Here is a 15,195-nt window from a genome sequence, read left to right as displayed (position 1 = left end):
ACTCAAAGCATTATCATGGCGCTGGTATTAGCAGTTTGAGAAACCAACCTCTCCTGAGTGGTCAGTCTGCTGCCTTGCCTGTGATGGATATAAATAAAAATGGAATGGTTGCCAGAGTTAGTGTCCCCACTGGCAATCTAAAGGACTCGGGTGCTGGCCCCTATGTTTTCACTTGTGTTTACCAGTCCAATTCCTGTCAATACACAATGGGCCCTGAGGGAGACTGTAGACCACTGAAGACTTGCCCAGTGGTCCCTGTTGGAAGCTGTGTAGATGTGAGATCATCCTAGCACAGGTTAATGAAGACCTTTATTAAAAGCAGGCTCTAGGCTGACCACAGGAGAGAAGTTTGTGGTCTCATTTATCAAATGTGTCTTTTCCCTTCCAATTAGAAATCAGTGGACTTGGGGAGGGGCATGGGAGAAGGAGGGAGAGTGAGATTGGGAGGGGATGAGGGGAGGGGGCTACAGCTGGGATACAAAGTGAATAAATTGTAATAAAAGAAATAAGGATTTTGCCTTCTCTAATATGCATATTTCTAGTTTTATTAAAAACAAAATATTTCCTATTGACTTTCAAAACAGAAAAACAAGCTTAGTCCTGATGCTACTTAATGTGCTGGAGTGGGTTGGAGGGGGGGGCTCGCCTTTTCTGACAAGGGAAGAGGATATGGGGAAGAGTCGGGAGTGGGACCAGGAGGAGAGGAGGGGGGCACTGCAATGGGGCTGTAAAGTGAATGAGTTAAAAAGCCCCTCCAAAACACACACCAACTACACCCAGGCCGGGATGTACTTCACATTCACTTGAGATAATTGTTGTTCATTTGTGGGGCTTCTGTTTTCAAGACGGGGTTTCTCTGTGTAGCCCTGGCTGTCCTGGAACTGACTATGTAGACCAGGCTGCTCTGGAACTGAGATCCACCTGCCTCCTTGGATGTTGAGATTAAAGGTGTGGGCCATCACCTGGCTCATTTGTGGCTTTGCTGTGGGTTGTGTTAACTCTCCTGTGCTTATCATAGTCCAAAGACCGAATGGAATGGGTACCTGTATGCACGTTCCGGTTTGTCAAGTGGCCCTGCACAAAGATGAAGCAGAAGAAACTGGATATCCAGCTGGAGATCAACCCTGCCCCGAGGAACTCAAAGTCTCTAATCGGCAGGAAGTAGTCTAAATAGAAGTAGCCCTCTTTCTCCTCTAACCTTCGTTCTCACCTACCTAGTGCTGGGGATTTGGAGGGAATTAGGGTGGAAGAAGGGTTTGAAGGGTGGTAGATATAAGAACCCAAATAAAAAAAAAATAAACAAAATCCATCCTCCCCAATAAAACCAGGAGCTATAAGTGGTGCCCATGTGGCTACGGAGAATGGGAATTCTAACGCTGTGAAGGAGATGGCAGGATCCAAAGGAACAAGTTGTTTGTTTCAGGATGTCAGCGAGAAAGTTTATCGTGACCATTGCTGCTGAGTTCTTTCCCGCTTTGCTCCTAGAAGGGATTTTATGTTTTTGCTTTTCTTCCTATATTTTGTCTCAAAAAAGGGTTGGGAGAATGTCTGAATAACTGGAAAAATTATGAGTAGAAATGGAGGGATCTGAGAGGCAACTAGAGAGGTTGCAGGTGGAGATGTGAAAGTGTTTGGGAAGTGGATCGTGTCAGAACAAAGGGGTTCAGACCTGGTGGCTGAGAGAGGCAGTTTCCTGCAGGGTGACAGTGGGAAACGGACTCTGCACTTTCAAGTCCTCACAGCCCAGGGGCCAGAAAGCTAGGAGGAGGAGGCTGTACAGGGCAACAGGGTTAAAGAAAAACAGCCCCCTTTGAAATAAAGGCTTAACTCTGAACAACTATGCTGTCAGGGGCAGCCTGGAGTTGAGGTTACCACCATTAGCTTTCCCAGTATGCTGTCAGGGGCAGCCTGGAGTTGAGGTTACCACCATTAGCTTTCCCAGTAGCGGCTAAAAGCATCAGATATCAAAATGCCCGGTGCACTAAAAGCGAGAAATACGGTACTTTCCGAGTACCGATTCAAAAAAGCCAGTTCTGGTGGCAATGAGTTCCTGTTAACTTCTAGCTTCTTGGGGTTTGTGCCATTGTACTAATGAATGTACGTCCAGAAGGGACATCCAAGGTAATCTCCTGCAATCAGGAAGTGGCTTTGGAAGCCCTAGCTGGAGGCCCAGCAGCTAAAGTACAAGTTGTTTCAACAAGAACAGCTGAGAATTAGCAGATTATGGAAAAAGTACTGATCCAAAAGTGGTTGGTTCATTGATAATGTCCTAACAAACAGGTAGAGGAACTGCAACTAAGTTTCCTTGACGAAATAGCCACTGGCAGTTTTGGTCCTTTGCCTTCAGGGACAGTAGGCATATAAGGACAAAAAGGATAGATTATTGTATCTCCTTAAAGTTAAAGAGGGAATGTAGGAATGATAGGACAAAAGGTGCATTATATCTAAGAAAGCAACAAGTCTCATAGTTTTACATGGGTGTGGATTATTGTATAAATTTAAGGTTATTTTCAACTCTTAATGTATTGTACATATGTGACTCATGTAAAAAAATGTAAAATTATAGTCTTATGAAAGCTACTTACTGTAAATTGTTTAGGGTAATTAGAAACGCAGTTAGGAGTTAGTCACCTGTCTTGTTAAGTTCTAGTTATTTAGCCTCCTGTATACATTTTCAAAGTTAAGCCGATAGTAAATACCTAGACACAAGCAACAAACATCTATTCAGATATGCTATAGATGCTCTTCAAACTCTTCAGAGATCTACAGAATTATGGCATTTAAGATGTTTTAATAATAAAAGGCTTTTCTGACCGAGACATATCTGCTCCTGGCAGCACCCCAATCTACTTCAAATATGATGGGCACCGAAGAACCTCCACATGGAGTTTGCTTCAAAGCTGGCCACTGGGTAAAAACCTGCCCTTATCTCTACTACTGACAGCGAACTGTCCAAACTGTGGGCAAGCAGGACACTGGGAAATTGACTGTCCAACTTTGCAGAGACAAGGTAGGCCAGTCCTTCAAAATTCCTGCTTTACAGATAAGTCTGTCAGATTTTCTTGGCCTGAAGATCGAAGATTGGATGTTCCAACATTCCAGAGGAGTTCTGGGTGACTATCCAGGCAAACAGCAGTCTCTTGTCATTTCTATAGTTTTGGAAGATGCTTGCTCTGTATTTCCTGTTTATTCAGGTAATATTTATCCTTCTCTGGTCTCTGATGGGGTTGAAGACTATATAGTTATAGCCTTACAGTTTTCCTTATTAAGATTAAAGATATAAAATCTTAAGTTTAGTATCTAAAAATGTTTCAGGGTTTAAAAAGTTTTCTTAGGTTGATAAAGGCAAATTGTGGTCAGAGTGATTTAGGTAAACTTTGGACTGAACAGGATAGAACAGATAATGGAATATTTTCTCTAAGGTTGCCAAATACCTATGGACTGGACATTGTAAACATAATTCTTACCTGATAGCTCTCATAATTTTACTTATTGTATATAGTTTATTAACGGTAGAGAAAAAAACATTTTTTAATAAATGGGGGAATATAGTGAGTTTTGGTTTCTTTAAAAACCCAGCTATGTTAATGTGACTGTTTTTGTTTTAATCCCAGGTGTGGGGTAAGAGGCTGCTTCACAGCAGGAGATTATGATTTGCCTCATGCACTAGCAAGGGCGTGATTTTGCCAGCTAAGGATAGTTGACATTTGGAATTCTGAGAACTTTTCAGAGGGAAAAAATGCCAGAGCCCTGAGAGGGGCTGGGTGTGCTCCAGAGGAGGTTAATGCTCCTCCTGCTGTTGCTGTAGTAGTTTCGGTTTGTCAAGTGGTCCTGCACAAAGAGACAAAGTAGAAGAAATTGGATGTTTTGCTGGAGAAGATCAACCCTGCCCCAAGGAACTCGACGCCCCTAATCAGCAGGAAGTAGTCTAAAGAGATCTACGTCCCCTTTCCCCTCTAATCTTCTTTCCTACCTAGTGTTGGGGGTTTGGAAGGGTGGTAGATAAAATAGTTAAAAATAAAATAGTTAAACTACTCCTAAGCTTGTATCTCTGATTCATTCATGTGTCAATGATATCACAGTTGGTCAATGGTATAAAGTGCCTTGTCTAGAAACCTGTTTTATAGGCTGTGGACCCCATGCCAACGCAGACTAGCTTCAGTTAAGGTTTTAAGGCAGTGGTTCTCAAACTGTGGGTCATGACCCCTTTGGGGAGTGAACAACCTTTTTACAAGGATCACATATCGGGTGTTTACACTACAATTCATAACAGTTGCAAAATTACAGTTATGAAGTAGCAATGAAATAATTTTATAGTTGGGAGTTGCCACAACATGAACTAGATTAATGGATTGCAGCATTAAGAAGATGAAAATCACTTTTTTCTTTTGTTTGGTTTTGGGTTTTTGAGACGGTTTCTGTGTGTAACGGATCCCTGCTGTCCTGGACTTTGTAGACCAGATCTGCCTCTGCCCCGAGTGCTGGGATTAAAGGCGATGAGCCACCATGCCCGGCTGAGAACCAGTAGTTAAGCGTACTCTATGCTGGGATATCCCCTTGCAGGCTAAAGAAACGCTGCAACAAAACACTGCCAGGCGATTCCTTGGAGATTGGAGGCAAGGTGTTAATGGTGGTGTGGAAGAACGCAGTTGCAGAGGGCCCACAGAGGAAAGAACTCAGCCCAAGTTCCAGGCTGTGGTGCAAGCAGCGCTGCCATCAAATATCACTTGCCACTCTGGGTGAGTTTGGGGCAGACCTTGTGCAAAAACTGCTATATAGGATTTAGGGCTCCTATATTCAGGCCACCCAGCCACAGAGGTCTGCACACTGGTGGCTATGCAGTCCCGAGCAGGATCCTGTCAGGTTCACAAAGTCAAAGTGAAACGGGCTCAGCAGTCCATTGGAACAGAAAGGGTCTATCTAGGAGTGAGTCTGGGTGTGGGCCAGAGGGAACTAGCAAGCTCAATGAGGTGACCAGAGCCTGTTCTCTTGCCTGTACATACGGCTAGTTAGTCCTGTGTGATGGAGAGGGAAAAGCCCGAGTTTGGCTTATGGATAGGATTACCTGGTTAATGGGACCAAGATGGACGGTGGCCTCCTGACTGTAGTATAAAAGGCAGGGGGGCCGGTGAGGTGGTTCAGCATTTGAAGGTATCTGCCGCCAAGCCTGATGACCGACCGGAGTTCCACTCCCAGAATTTACACGGTGGAAGCTGAGACCCAAGTCCTACAGAGTTGTCCTCTGACCTCAACACACCAAGATACAAGCATGCGGATCCCCTCATCCCCAAGTACATGTGAAAAATTAAGATAGGGAAAAATCTCACCTGTAGGTGGGGCTGCGAGCAGTGCCTGTCTTTTGTGTATACAAAAAAGTAGTGCAAGGCAGTGAGCATACATACGTGTTCCTGGAATGTGGCCAAAAGACTGGACATGAGGTCAGAGGCTTGAGAGTAAAAGCTGGTCTGAGAGGTGAGCTGGGGTGGGGCAGAGGTGCGTGTCAAGCCGGCTTGACGTGGTTTGTGTGTCTGAGAGGGTTTTTGTTTTTCCTTTTATTTTTGTAGCCATGGCTGTCCTGGAACTCAAACGCAGAGATCCACCTGCCTCTGCCTCACCACCACCACCGGCTAGCATGTGGTTTTTGCACTACACGCTGATGCCCACAGAAAGTGCCCAGTATAGTACAGCTCACATGTGCCAGTCCTTGCCGCCTGCACAGGACTCTCACATACCAATAAAAACAGATGTACTCCTCCACTGAATGCCCAATAGTAAGACAGGCGGCCGCTGAGCGCCCCTATGGGGCAGGGCGAGTGTCAAGCTCGGTCCCATTGGGCATGCGGCAGTCCCTCCTCCTGTCTACTGGCCTTTGGCCATTAGCCATCGGGAGTGTGACGGCAACTGGGGTTGACTGCACTCTTCCTGTAACCCTCCTGGTCTAGCGCAACCCTGGGTGGAGCTTGTGTCTTTGGACTGGGCGTTCAGATCTCTGGAATGTGGTCATGAGGCAGCTGACTTGCCCTGTGCAATTAGGGAAAGCAACCTATGCTCAGAACAGCCCGGTATCCCTGGAAGATGAAGCAAAGGTTATGTTGACATAGGGGCTTTTTGGTTCTTTCTGCATGTCCTCTCAGTGCTGTCTGCTTCCCCGAGGATGGACACAGCGTGCTTGCTACTCCGGGGTCACCCTGTAGTTAGAAATATGGCAGCTTCAACCCAGACCTGTTCAGTCAATCCTTAATTGCTTTGGTGCTGGGGATGGGGACATGCATGGCGCATGCTAAGCGCGCCAAGCTGCGCCCCGATCCCCGCAATCTTCATTTTAACAAGAGGACTAGTGTATTTTCTCTTCGGTAGCTCTTTTAAACTTCGGTTTGGAATGTAAGTCCTTGCTAAGGTATAGTTTGCATTTGGAGTCAATGACAGACTGAACCTGGACTATCATGTACTCTTATAAATGGGCAAAACCTCTTCGGCTTCATGTGTCCTTTATGTCATGGGTCAAAGCCCAGCAGAATAAGGGGCTGGTTCAAGGTCACACACACAGTGAATTGAAAGAGCGACCCAAGCGTCTTGTTGCCGGCGCTTCCGCATGCATGCTCTACCATGCGCAGGCGCCAGATGGACTCGACTGCGTCCTCTATGGAGCAGCTTTGTGGACGTCCACAGTGCAATACACAGGGCTGTGCAAGCAGAACTGCTAAAACTCCCGGAATGCCCTGGGTGACAGGAGGGTCTTGTATCTATAATGAGCCTCTTTAACCTCATCTGTGTTCGTGCTAAGGGTGATGCATGACAGAGCTGCTAGGTAGCTTCAGGACAAGGGCTCCTCACCAGAAAGGTGGGACGGGAAGAGGGGGTGGGAATTTCTAGTCCTTCCCTTATCTTAGGGTGGTCATGTGGCTGGAGTAATTGAAACTCCCCAACAATCAGATTAGGAGAGGTCAGGGTTGACTGGCCAGCAGGTGCTCCGCCGTGGCCCTCCTACCTTATGCCCTGTGTGATTTCCATCTAGCCGCCCAGGCTTATATCTCTTAGATAAGCTGGCAGATGTGCCTCTTTCAGTGCTGTGTTTTGCTCTGGTAAATTCTTGAGTCTAGGGACAGGGCTTGGTAGCATCCAGATGTACAACTGGATGGCCTCGTGGACCGAGCCCTGCACCCATGCAGTCTGTGCTATCTCTAGGCAGTATCAAAACTGAACTGACGTTGGACAGCCACTTGGAATGACATGTGTTTGGAACATTAGAACTACTATCTAAGAAAAGACAGCCCTAGTCTGAGCCGAGATGTGTGCTAAAATACACCTTGGCTTTTGAGGACTTAGTGTGAACAAAACATGAAACATTTCATTATTGCCTTTGTGTTGACGACTCTGAAGGAGCATTTTAGATACATAGGTTATACAAAGAACACCACTGACAATAGGGCAGTGTGTGAAGGCGCACAGCCATGATCCCACTGAGTGCAATGCCTGCCCAGCATCTTAGCTTCCCTCACAAAGTCTTCATCCTACTATGGTATTAGTAACTCGTAAGTCAGGACAAAGTAACTAAAGATGTCAGTTTCCTGGAGGGAACCAGCCGTTAGCAGTGAGCACTGGCTCTGGAGTGGGATAGTGGATCTGGGCTTGGCTACAATGGGACCTATGCTGGCAAGGACCATGGCTGCATCTTTCCAGAGCGGGTAGGCCCTATGACAGCCTTGGCTTTTGTCTGTCCTTCCCCTTTAGTTCTGACTGCAGCTATACAGAGCAGCCCAGTACTGAGCGCACAGAACCTGCTCAGCCCCGTTTCCATTTGCCCTCCTAACTGAACTGCAGGCACACAGCAGGGCATCATTCAAGTGCTAAGCTGGCCACTGAGGAGGCCTGTGACCCCCCCCCACCCCCTTCCCAGCTGGCACTGCTTCAGCCAGGGCTCTGAAGCCCCTGGAGCATGCTGACCTGCCGAGGGCTGAGGTAAGGGCCAGCATTCCTTTGGGCTGTGTGAGGTAAACTCCAAAGAATTAACCAGAGTGTCTACTACTGACACCAATTTGCCAACCCGGAAGTCTGTGGTCCAGCAAAACTTCAGTGTCTTCTGCCTGCGACCGTTATAATCTCCCACACAGCACAGGCAGTGAAGTGTGGCTGAGGAGAGGCAGGAGCGTGGCCGCCTGGCACAGCTTACTAGGAGAGCCGAGAGGATGCCTCAGGCTTTCCCCCAAATGCTGCAGGACTACGGCCAGGACCCAGGAGCTCATGGCTGCGGTCCAGCATCTCTGTTGCTTCCAAGGTCCAAACGGGTCATGGTTCAGATGGAACCGTGGTTCTATTCAGTGCAGAGTGAACGTGACTTCACAGTACACAAGAGGTTCTTTTCTTAAGAAATAAATTTAATTCCGGGTGGTTAGTGAACATACGGCCTGTAATGCCTTCATGGAAGTTAAAAGAATCCAGTTACAAAAGCAGTAGTGAGCACAGTCTCAAAGAGCTGAAAGCACAATGAGCTCCATTTTTACAAAGTACAAAAAATTATTTCATATACAAAGAAAAATACAAATAATGTGCAAAAAACATTTCACAGGTGGCTAATTTATAAAATGAGTATGATAAAAAATTCCTTCATTTTTATTTTTCAGTTTCTTATATATTAATACAGTTCTATTTTCTAGTGTGCTGATAATTTTTAATTTGAAAATCTGATTTATTTTTAATCTACAAAGTAGTTTTTATTCTTTAAAAAGGGAGCAACCTTTTATTACTAAAATCTTATGAATCAGCTTAGTTATTTTTATATTAAATTATAAGCAGGCTATCTGAAAAATCAGGATATAGAAATCATATATACATATTTTGAAATATTAGTTTGGTATTTAACATATTAACATTTCAAAACGAACACACTGATCCAGCTGCCAGGCCTAGTGGCGGCAGTGGCTGCTCAGGTTCCCCACAGGTGAAGCACATCCTTGAGTTTTAGGCTAAAAACCATGGCTATTGTAGCTGGGAGAACAGTTCTCCTCACAGGCAATGCTGTCTGGTTATCTCTGGCCTTGTCCCGTGTGTGTGTTGGTGAGGGCCTGGCCTCACTCAGTCTGTCCAACTTGCTCCTTGGTTAGTTCGGTGCCAGTGTTCTGTGGGGTCACACATTTGTAACTCCTGTGCGCTACTTCCCAGAAAGCTGTCAAAAAACAGGAGGGTACTGGACACAGGTATTCTATCCTCAGAGAGCGGTGGTTTGAAGCAGTGTTCTCCTGCACTGGCCCAGCTCTTCCCCTCTTTGCCTGCCACTGAGTACTGATGCCTCCTGCTGTGAAGCTGCAGGGCATGGAACATGAGAGCACCTATTGGCAGCACCAGAGAACAGAGCATCTCAAAAGCCAGGCGGTGAAAGGAGGTGTGTGTGATGGAAAAATGCAGGTGGGGTGTCCGGTGTCCAATGACCTTTGGAGGGTTTGGATTTTTGTTGCCAAAAGTTCCTGAAGGAAATTGTGGCCTTGAAGAACAAAAAGGACCTTCACTGAAGATTCAGGTGGTAGCCACCTTGCCTAGAAGATGATGGCAGCAGGTTTGGAGGCATTCTCTCATCTCCAGCCACTTAAATCCTGTTGGAATGTGCAAAGAGAGGGCCAGGGCTCTTAACCAGACCTGTGTGACAAGGCAATTGCTCCAACAGGAGACAGGGTAAGCAGAGCCTCAGGCCCTGGGATCACCATCATCTGCCCTGTTTGGCAAATGAGTTCTCCGCCTCTTGTGCTTGGCTGATCATGGGCATCAGGCATCAGAGATGCAGCTCTGGATTCTGTCCATCCACTGCTGGGCACTCTGCCCATCCTGGGCACAGAAGTTATACACACGCTTGCTGGTCTTGAGCTACAGAACCAAATGACAGAGGAACAGGTATAAAGCAGAGCCGTATTATGGTTTTGGATGAGTGGCAAACTAATCCATCCCGGACACAGGTAACTGCCTGTTCTAACATCATGAGGTGGGCCTGGGGGTAGTTGAAGGGCCATGCAAACAGATGACCTTTCTAGCCCGTGACCAACTAGCCCTTACAAGGAAACCAGTTTCCTACAGTGGGAAGTCAAATTATCCATCCCTCTACAGGCTACTGTTCTGTTCCCTGGCTCTGGGTTTCTTATGGCCCTACCTGAGGAAAGGAGTGGCACAGTTCCCGAGAGCTTTTTTCTCACTGTTCTTGCTTTGGTGCTTTGTTTGAGAGAGGCCACAGGCACCAGCAGGTCCTGGGGGCCCATCCCTACCCCCTTCATCAAAGGCAACTCCAGGAAGATGTCAGCTCTTCTTGTGTTTGCCCTTTCCCTCCCCCTTGACTACCCTGACTTTCCTTCTGTCCCTCCAAAGTGACAAAGGGCAGAGACAGTGCTATAGTAGAGGCAGAGGAGGAGACAGAGGTTCTGGGCCAGTGGAAAAAGCAAAGTCATGGGCATTAGTTTGCTACTCACCCAAAGCCATAAAACATCCTTCTTAATGACCACAAACTCCTCTGGGTGCCCTGTAATGTTTGGAGGTGATGGAGAGATATGTAGCAGAACAGGAAAGATGCACTTACATCAAAGAAGGCCTTGTCACTTGTATACTTTGGGGCTCCCATGCTGGGGCCAGCAGGGATAACCATTTCTACTTCAGCCAGATCAATGTGGCCTTTACAGCTTGTGTCTTCCCCTGAATCATAGTAGCGCAGCTAGGACCAAAAAGAGACAAATGGGACAGAAAGAATGACATGGCTTTCCAAACTATATCTGATCATTCTCCTTTGCACCTTGCTTGTTGGTGCTGACTCTGCACAGAAGGACACTTCACATTAATAAAACTGGCTGCCTCCTATCACACCTTTAATCCTAGCACCTGGGGGGCAGAGGCAGGTGGACCTCTGAGTTCAAGGCCAGCCTGGTCCTCAAAGTGAGCTTAAAAAAAAAAAGAGAGAGAGAGATTTCCTGGATGCTGATAAACAACCTAGTTGAAAATGGTCAATGTGGATTTCAACAGGCAAATCATACAAGAAACACCACCGAGCTACAGACCACAGGACTCTCCCCAGCATTGTTCGACAAATGAAATGCAAGAATCCACTTTTATACTGAGAAATACTACAGTGGCTGGCAATGGCCAGCAAGGAAGTGAGGACTCCCATATGCTGTTACTGGGAACAAAACTTGTCAGAAATCTTCTTGCAAACAATTTAGTGATGCTGGCTACAGTGAAGAATGTCTGTGTCTGTGGAGCCGCCTCTCCTACCTCTACCTTCTCACAGGACCAGGGAATGCCATAGCCTCCTTCAGTGCTGCATTTGTCAGCTTGGCACTGAACACTGGCTCACTAAGTGACAGCATGGCAATAAGATGGACAAAGGACAAGGAAGGTTTCAAAGTGAGCAGCAAGTTGGCACCCAGCAGAGCGAAGTATAAAATAGTGCCGAAGGACATCGCAGACAGCTCCCAGCTGCTGGCTCTGGGACTGTTAGAGCTTCATGAGACATTTAAATTTGGCACAATGACTGTGTATTACTTTGGAATAAGAAAAAAATGATGAAGCATTTTAAAAGCTAAAGAGCTCACTGGTGAAAGCCTTTCTGGATCCCAGTGCACATGGAGAAATGTGACTGGCTGTGGTCCCTGCCTCACTCCCCACCCCAGGCACGGACTACATGGAATAACCATATACCTTCCATGCTAAAGAAATCTGGAAGACTGGTAAGAATACAAGTATAATTTGATATAATTTTAAATTATAGTAAAGTCAGGTTTTCCCATGTTATATTTAGTGGTTTAATGGAACTTTTCTACACAGTGAAGGTTCTATAATTTCAGGGACACTGCTATTTTAAAATGCAGCTCTAAAAAGGGCTTCTGTTTGTATATTTGAAAATCAATGCACAAAAACCAAGAAAGCACTTGAACCAGAGGAAAAGGTGGCCCCAGAGCCATCTTACTCTGGAAAGGTCCTCCAGATGCTATCCTACTGGAGAACTGTCAGCACAGTCCAGGTCAACCTGATACCCTGCATTCTGACCTCAGCAAGTCAGCCCGAAACACAGGCTTCACTTCTCTTGCTAATGAAGGGTGCTGTGGGGCAGCTGGTTTAAATAAGAGTTCCTTGACATTACAGGAGTAAAGAGCATTCACAGGATTACAAGAGTAACCTGTAGCAGTTAGGGCAAGAGTGAAGCATGGCAGAGCTCTTCAGCAACGTCTAATCTAGCCTGCTGTGACTCCCAGGACTGAGTGGGCACACTCCCTACCAGTGCTCTATCTTTGAAGAACAGCAGTCCCTTGCTTGATAACCAGGGCAGTGAGGTGGGGTGCAATAAATGTTGAGTAAATCAGTCATAGATGGATTTTTCCTCAGTAAGGTGAAGAACAGCTGTCCCCTGGAAGGGAGGGCACACGCAAGGTCTATGTGCATGCAACAGGTTACAGCTCCTACATACTTCCAGACCTGTATGTTAAGATGAGACAGTTGTGCCTTACAAAGAGTTCTAGTGCTCTGCACATGCTGGGCTCAACTGTCCTGCCTTAGCTATGCTCCAGGTAGAGGCTGCGTTAGAATTTCCTTGCAATGATTACTACCAGGGCTCAGGGACAGTTTGGGTCTTGGAAGAGCCACCATCTGCATAGATGAGGCCCTAGGTGAGCAGCTGTGTGTCACAGATACATATAAGCAGGGACTGAGACGAGCTTAGACAGAAGTGGTCTCTTCAGGTCTCACCTGGTGCTTTGTTACATCTAAAACAAACCAGCGGGGTTTCCAACCCTTCAGCAGTGCTCCTCTTTTGTACAGTGTTCCTTCAAAGGATCTAGAAGAAAGCACGAGGAAACAGTTTATTCCGGCTTTTATTACAAAAATAAACATGCTGCCTCTTATTTGTCAGGGTTCTGTCTCTCTAGTCAGGGCTCTCCCTGGAGTTCTGTCCCTTTGTGGAGAGGCTGACTCCTGCTGCTGAGGTAACCACAACACCCCCCGTTAGGAGTTCTTGGTTTCCATGTTTTCTGTTTTGCTAGGAATGCTGCAATATTGAGTGGAAACAGAAGTCTGGACACAGTGGCATGCCCCTGGCATCCCAAGTAAATTCTTTTTCTTTAGCCAAGACGAGTAGGGTTTGTGATATGTACCATTGAGGAAGTATTTCCTGATATACATTCTCTCAATTATTTATCCCTCCACTCCAGAACCATCTAAATAAGGCATTTAAGAAAAAACAGGCGGGTGCAGTGGTGCAGGCCTGTAATCCCAGTACTCGGGGAGGGAGAGGCCAGCCTGGTCTACAAAGGAGTTCAGGACAGCCAAGGCTACACAGAAAAACCCTGTCTCAGAAAACAAAACAAAACAAAAACAAAACAAAAACAAAAACAAAAAACACCATACAAACAAACAAACAAAGAAAAACAAAACCCACAGAACGAAGAGAATCTATTTTAAGTCCGAGGAGGCTGTTTTGCACAGGGCTTGCTTAGGCTAACACTGCAGGCTGCAGTGACGTCACCTGTTCTCGTCGTTCTTGGATGTGTACTGGCTGTAAAGTGTGGCTGCCCTGTGCTCGACGCCATTGGATGGGGCGATGGTGGCATTCTGATCCTCGCTAGAGCTGCGGTCTAGTGGCTGCAGCACAGGCCTCTTCTGATAGGAAGGCATGTTGGTAGATGCAATTCCTGGGGGTCCCGGTGAGTATCTTAGGGACTGGAAAAGAGAATAAGAGCTAGGAAACTTTCCCAGTGGCTTTAAGAGTCTGGCCTGATTATTTCATTCATACAAATGTATCTCAGGATAAAAACTGACTAGTGAGTCAACACATGCATAAACATTTTTTTCTGGTTTTTTTTGTTTGTTTGTTTTGATTTTTTAACGAAAAGTAGAAACAACCTAAATATTCATTATTTGGGGACTGGTAAAAAATTGTTATTTCTTTATGATGGAGTTCTAGACGGCTACCAAAAGGATGCAAATGAATGACACGTATGCAAAAAAGAAGGCGGGTCTTAAACTATCCCATACAGTGCGTGTCTTATTTCTAGCTCACACATTGTGGGTAATTTTTCTTGTCACTCCACTCATCTTGCTCTCTCCTCCTTCCTGAAATGCTCTTCAGAACTCGCATGTGTCCTCACTTCCCTGTGTTGGGCTGGCAGTCAGTCTGCAATGGCTTTGAGTAACTGTGAGCTCCTCTGCCTTCCTCTTTGTGCATGAGGACAAACCTCGCTGTGGATTGCATAGGGCTCAGTCCCTTGGACATATGTGCTGTTTCTAATAGCAGAGATAAGAAACAGGTATAAGAAACAGCAGACAGAAAAGGAAGCACAGGGAACAAAGCTGCATATGTTGTCAGACTAGTTTCTCTTTGCTTGTTTCTCTGCAAGAACCATGGGCTTAGCATTCCTTGTCCCTTGTGGTAGGTCAACAGAGACCACAGTGGGATCGAGATAGAGAACCCAGTAATTTCCTCTGGACTCAGTGCCTGAAACATGTGCATTATGTCACTGTGGGGAATGAGACATTCAGGAAGCATTTGGTCATCTGGAACATTTTGCCCAGGACCCCCCAGGGCATGACCCCTCTTTCTACTATTTTCTCTGGCCACAAGCACAGCTGGGCTATGGGTTGTGGGCTCCCTCTGACCTACTACCTTCCAAAGCTCAGAGGCCTTTGCCAACTCACATGGTCTGTTCTTGGCTCTTCCTTAAGGTCCATGGTTACTTTTTCCCATAGCTGGTGCCATTTCTCAGGAGTTTGGTTCAATTTATGCTCCAATTTTTCAATTTCCTGCAGAGAAGTTAAAATGACAGGATGCTCCCAGAGGCACAGGTTTCCTTTGTACTGGAGGCAGATGAGCAGCATGGCTGGTGAATAGCTAGATTTGATGACTTATCAGGACTCAGTTTTTGTACAGATTGACTTAACTAGTAATAGTACATGTCCAAACACCTTCACTTAGACAGCCCGTGGGAAATCTGATGCCTAAAGCTGAAGCCAATCATGGGCCCATGTCCCAGCCCTAATGACTGAGGCAGTTAACAAGTTCTTCTTGACAGAGGGGCCCTTCATCTTTGGTGATTCAAACCAGATGTGCAAAGAATGAAGCAAGAGATTCTCGTGAAAATGACTTCCCTCTGATGGGTCTGAGACAGCCATCACTGAAACGTGTTCTTCCTATCCTGAAAACAGAAGACTCTTCAGGAACTGTCTGACCCACATTAG

General features: G+C 46.2%; 1 protein-coding gene and 1 long non-coding RNA gene across 5 annotated transcripts in view; one reads left to right on the top strand and one right to left on the bottom strand.

The window, feature by feature from the left end:
* The first annotated feature begins 685 nt into the window (after window positions 1-685).
* Window positions 686-4,035, top strand: LOC129691412 (uncharacterized). 2 transcript variants are annotated; one of them, XR_008722457.1, is made up of 2 exons: window positions 686-3,010; window positions 3,615-4,035. It is a non-coding gene; the product is annotated as an uncharacterized LOC129691412 (long non-coding RNA). The 2 variants fall into 2 exon arrangements; XR_008722458.1 differs by having other exon boundaries at window positions 686-3,194.
* A 4,319-nt stretch (window positions 4,036-8,354) lies between these two features.
* Window positions 8,355-15,195, bottom strand: part of Sbf2 (SET binding factor 2) — a 335,395-nt gene continuing 328,554 nt past the window's right edge. For all 3 annotated transcript variants that reach the window (XM_055627308.1, XM_055627306.1, XM_055627307.1), the window contains 5 exons: window positions 14,656-14,760; window positions 13,487-13,680; window positions 12,712-12,799; window positions 10,556-10,687; window positions 8,355-9,855 (listed from right to left, as the gene is read on the bottom strand). In XM_055627308.1, coding sequence (XP_055483283.1) covers window positions 9,757-9,855; window positions 10,556-10,687; window positions 12,712-12,799; window positions 13,487-13,680; window positions 14,656-14,760 — 618 coding nt within the window. In that variant the 3' untranslated portion in view covers window positions 8,355-9,756. The remainder of the gene's footprint in view (window positions 9,856-10,555; window positions 10,688-12,711; window positions 12,800-13,486; window positions 13,681-14,655; window positions 14,761-15,195) is intronic.

Source organism: Psammomys obesus, unplaced genomic scaffold (assembly GCF_907164565.1).
Source record: "Psammomys obesus unplaced genomic scaffold, mPsaObe1.curated_primary_1811, whole genome shotgun sequence".
Lineage (NCBI taxonomy): Eukaryota > Metazoa > Chordata > Mammalia > Rodentia > Muridae > Psammomys > Psammomys obesus.
The sequence above is the reverse complement of the archived record's forward strand: the minus strand, read 5'-3'. Positions and strand labels throughout refer to the sequence as shown.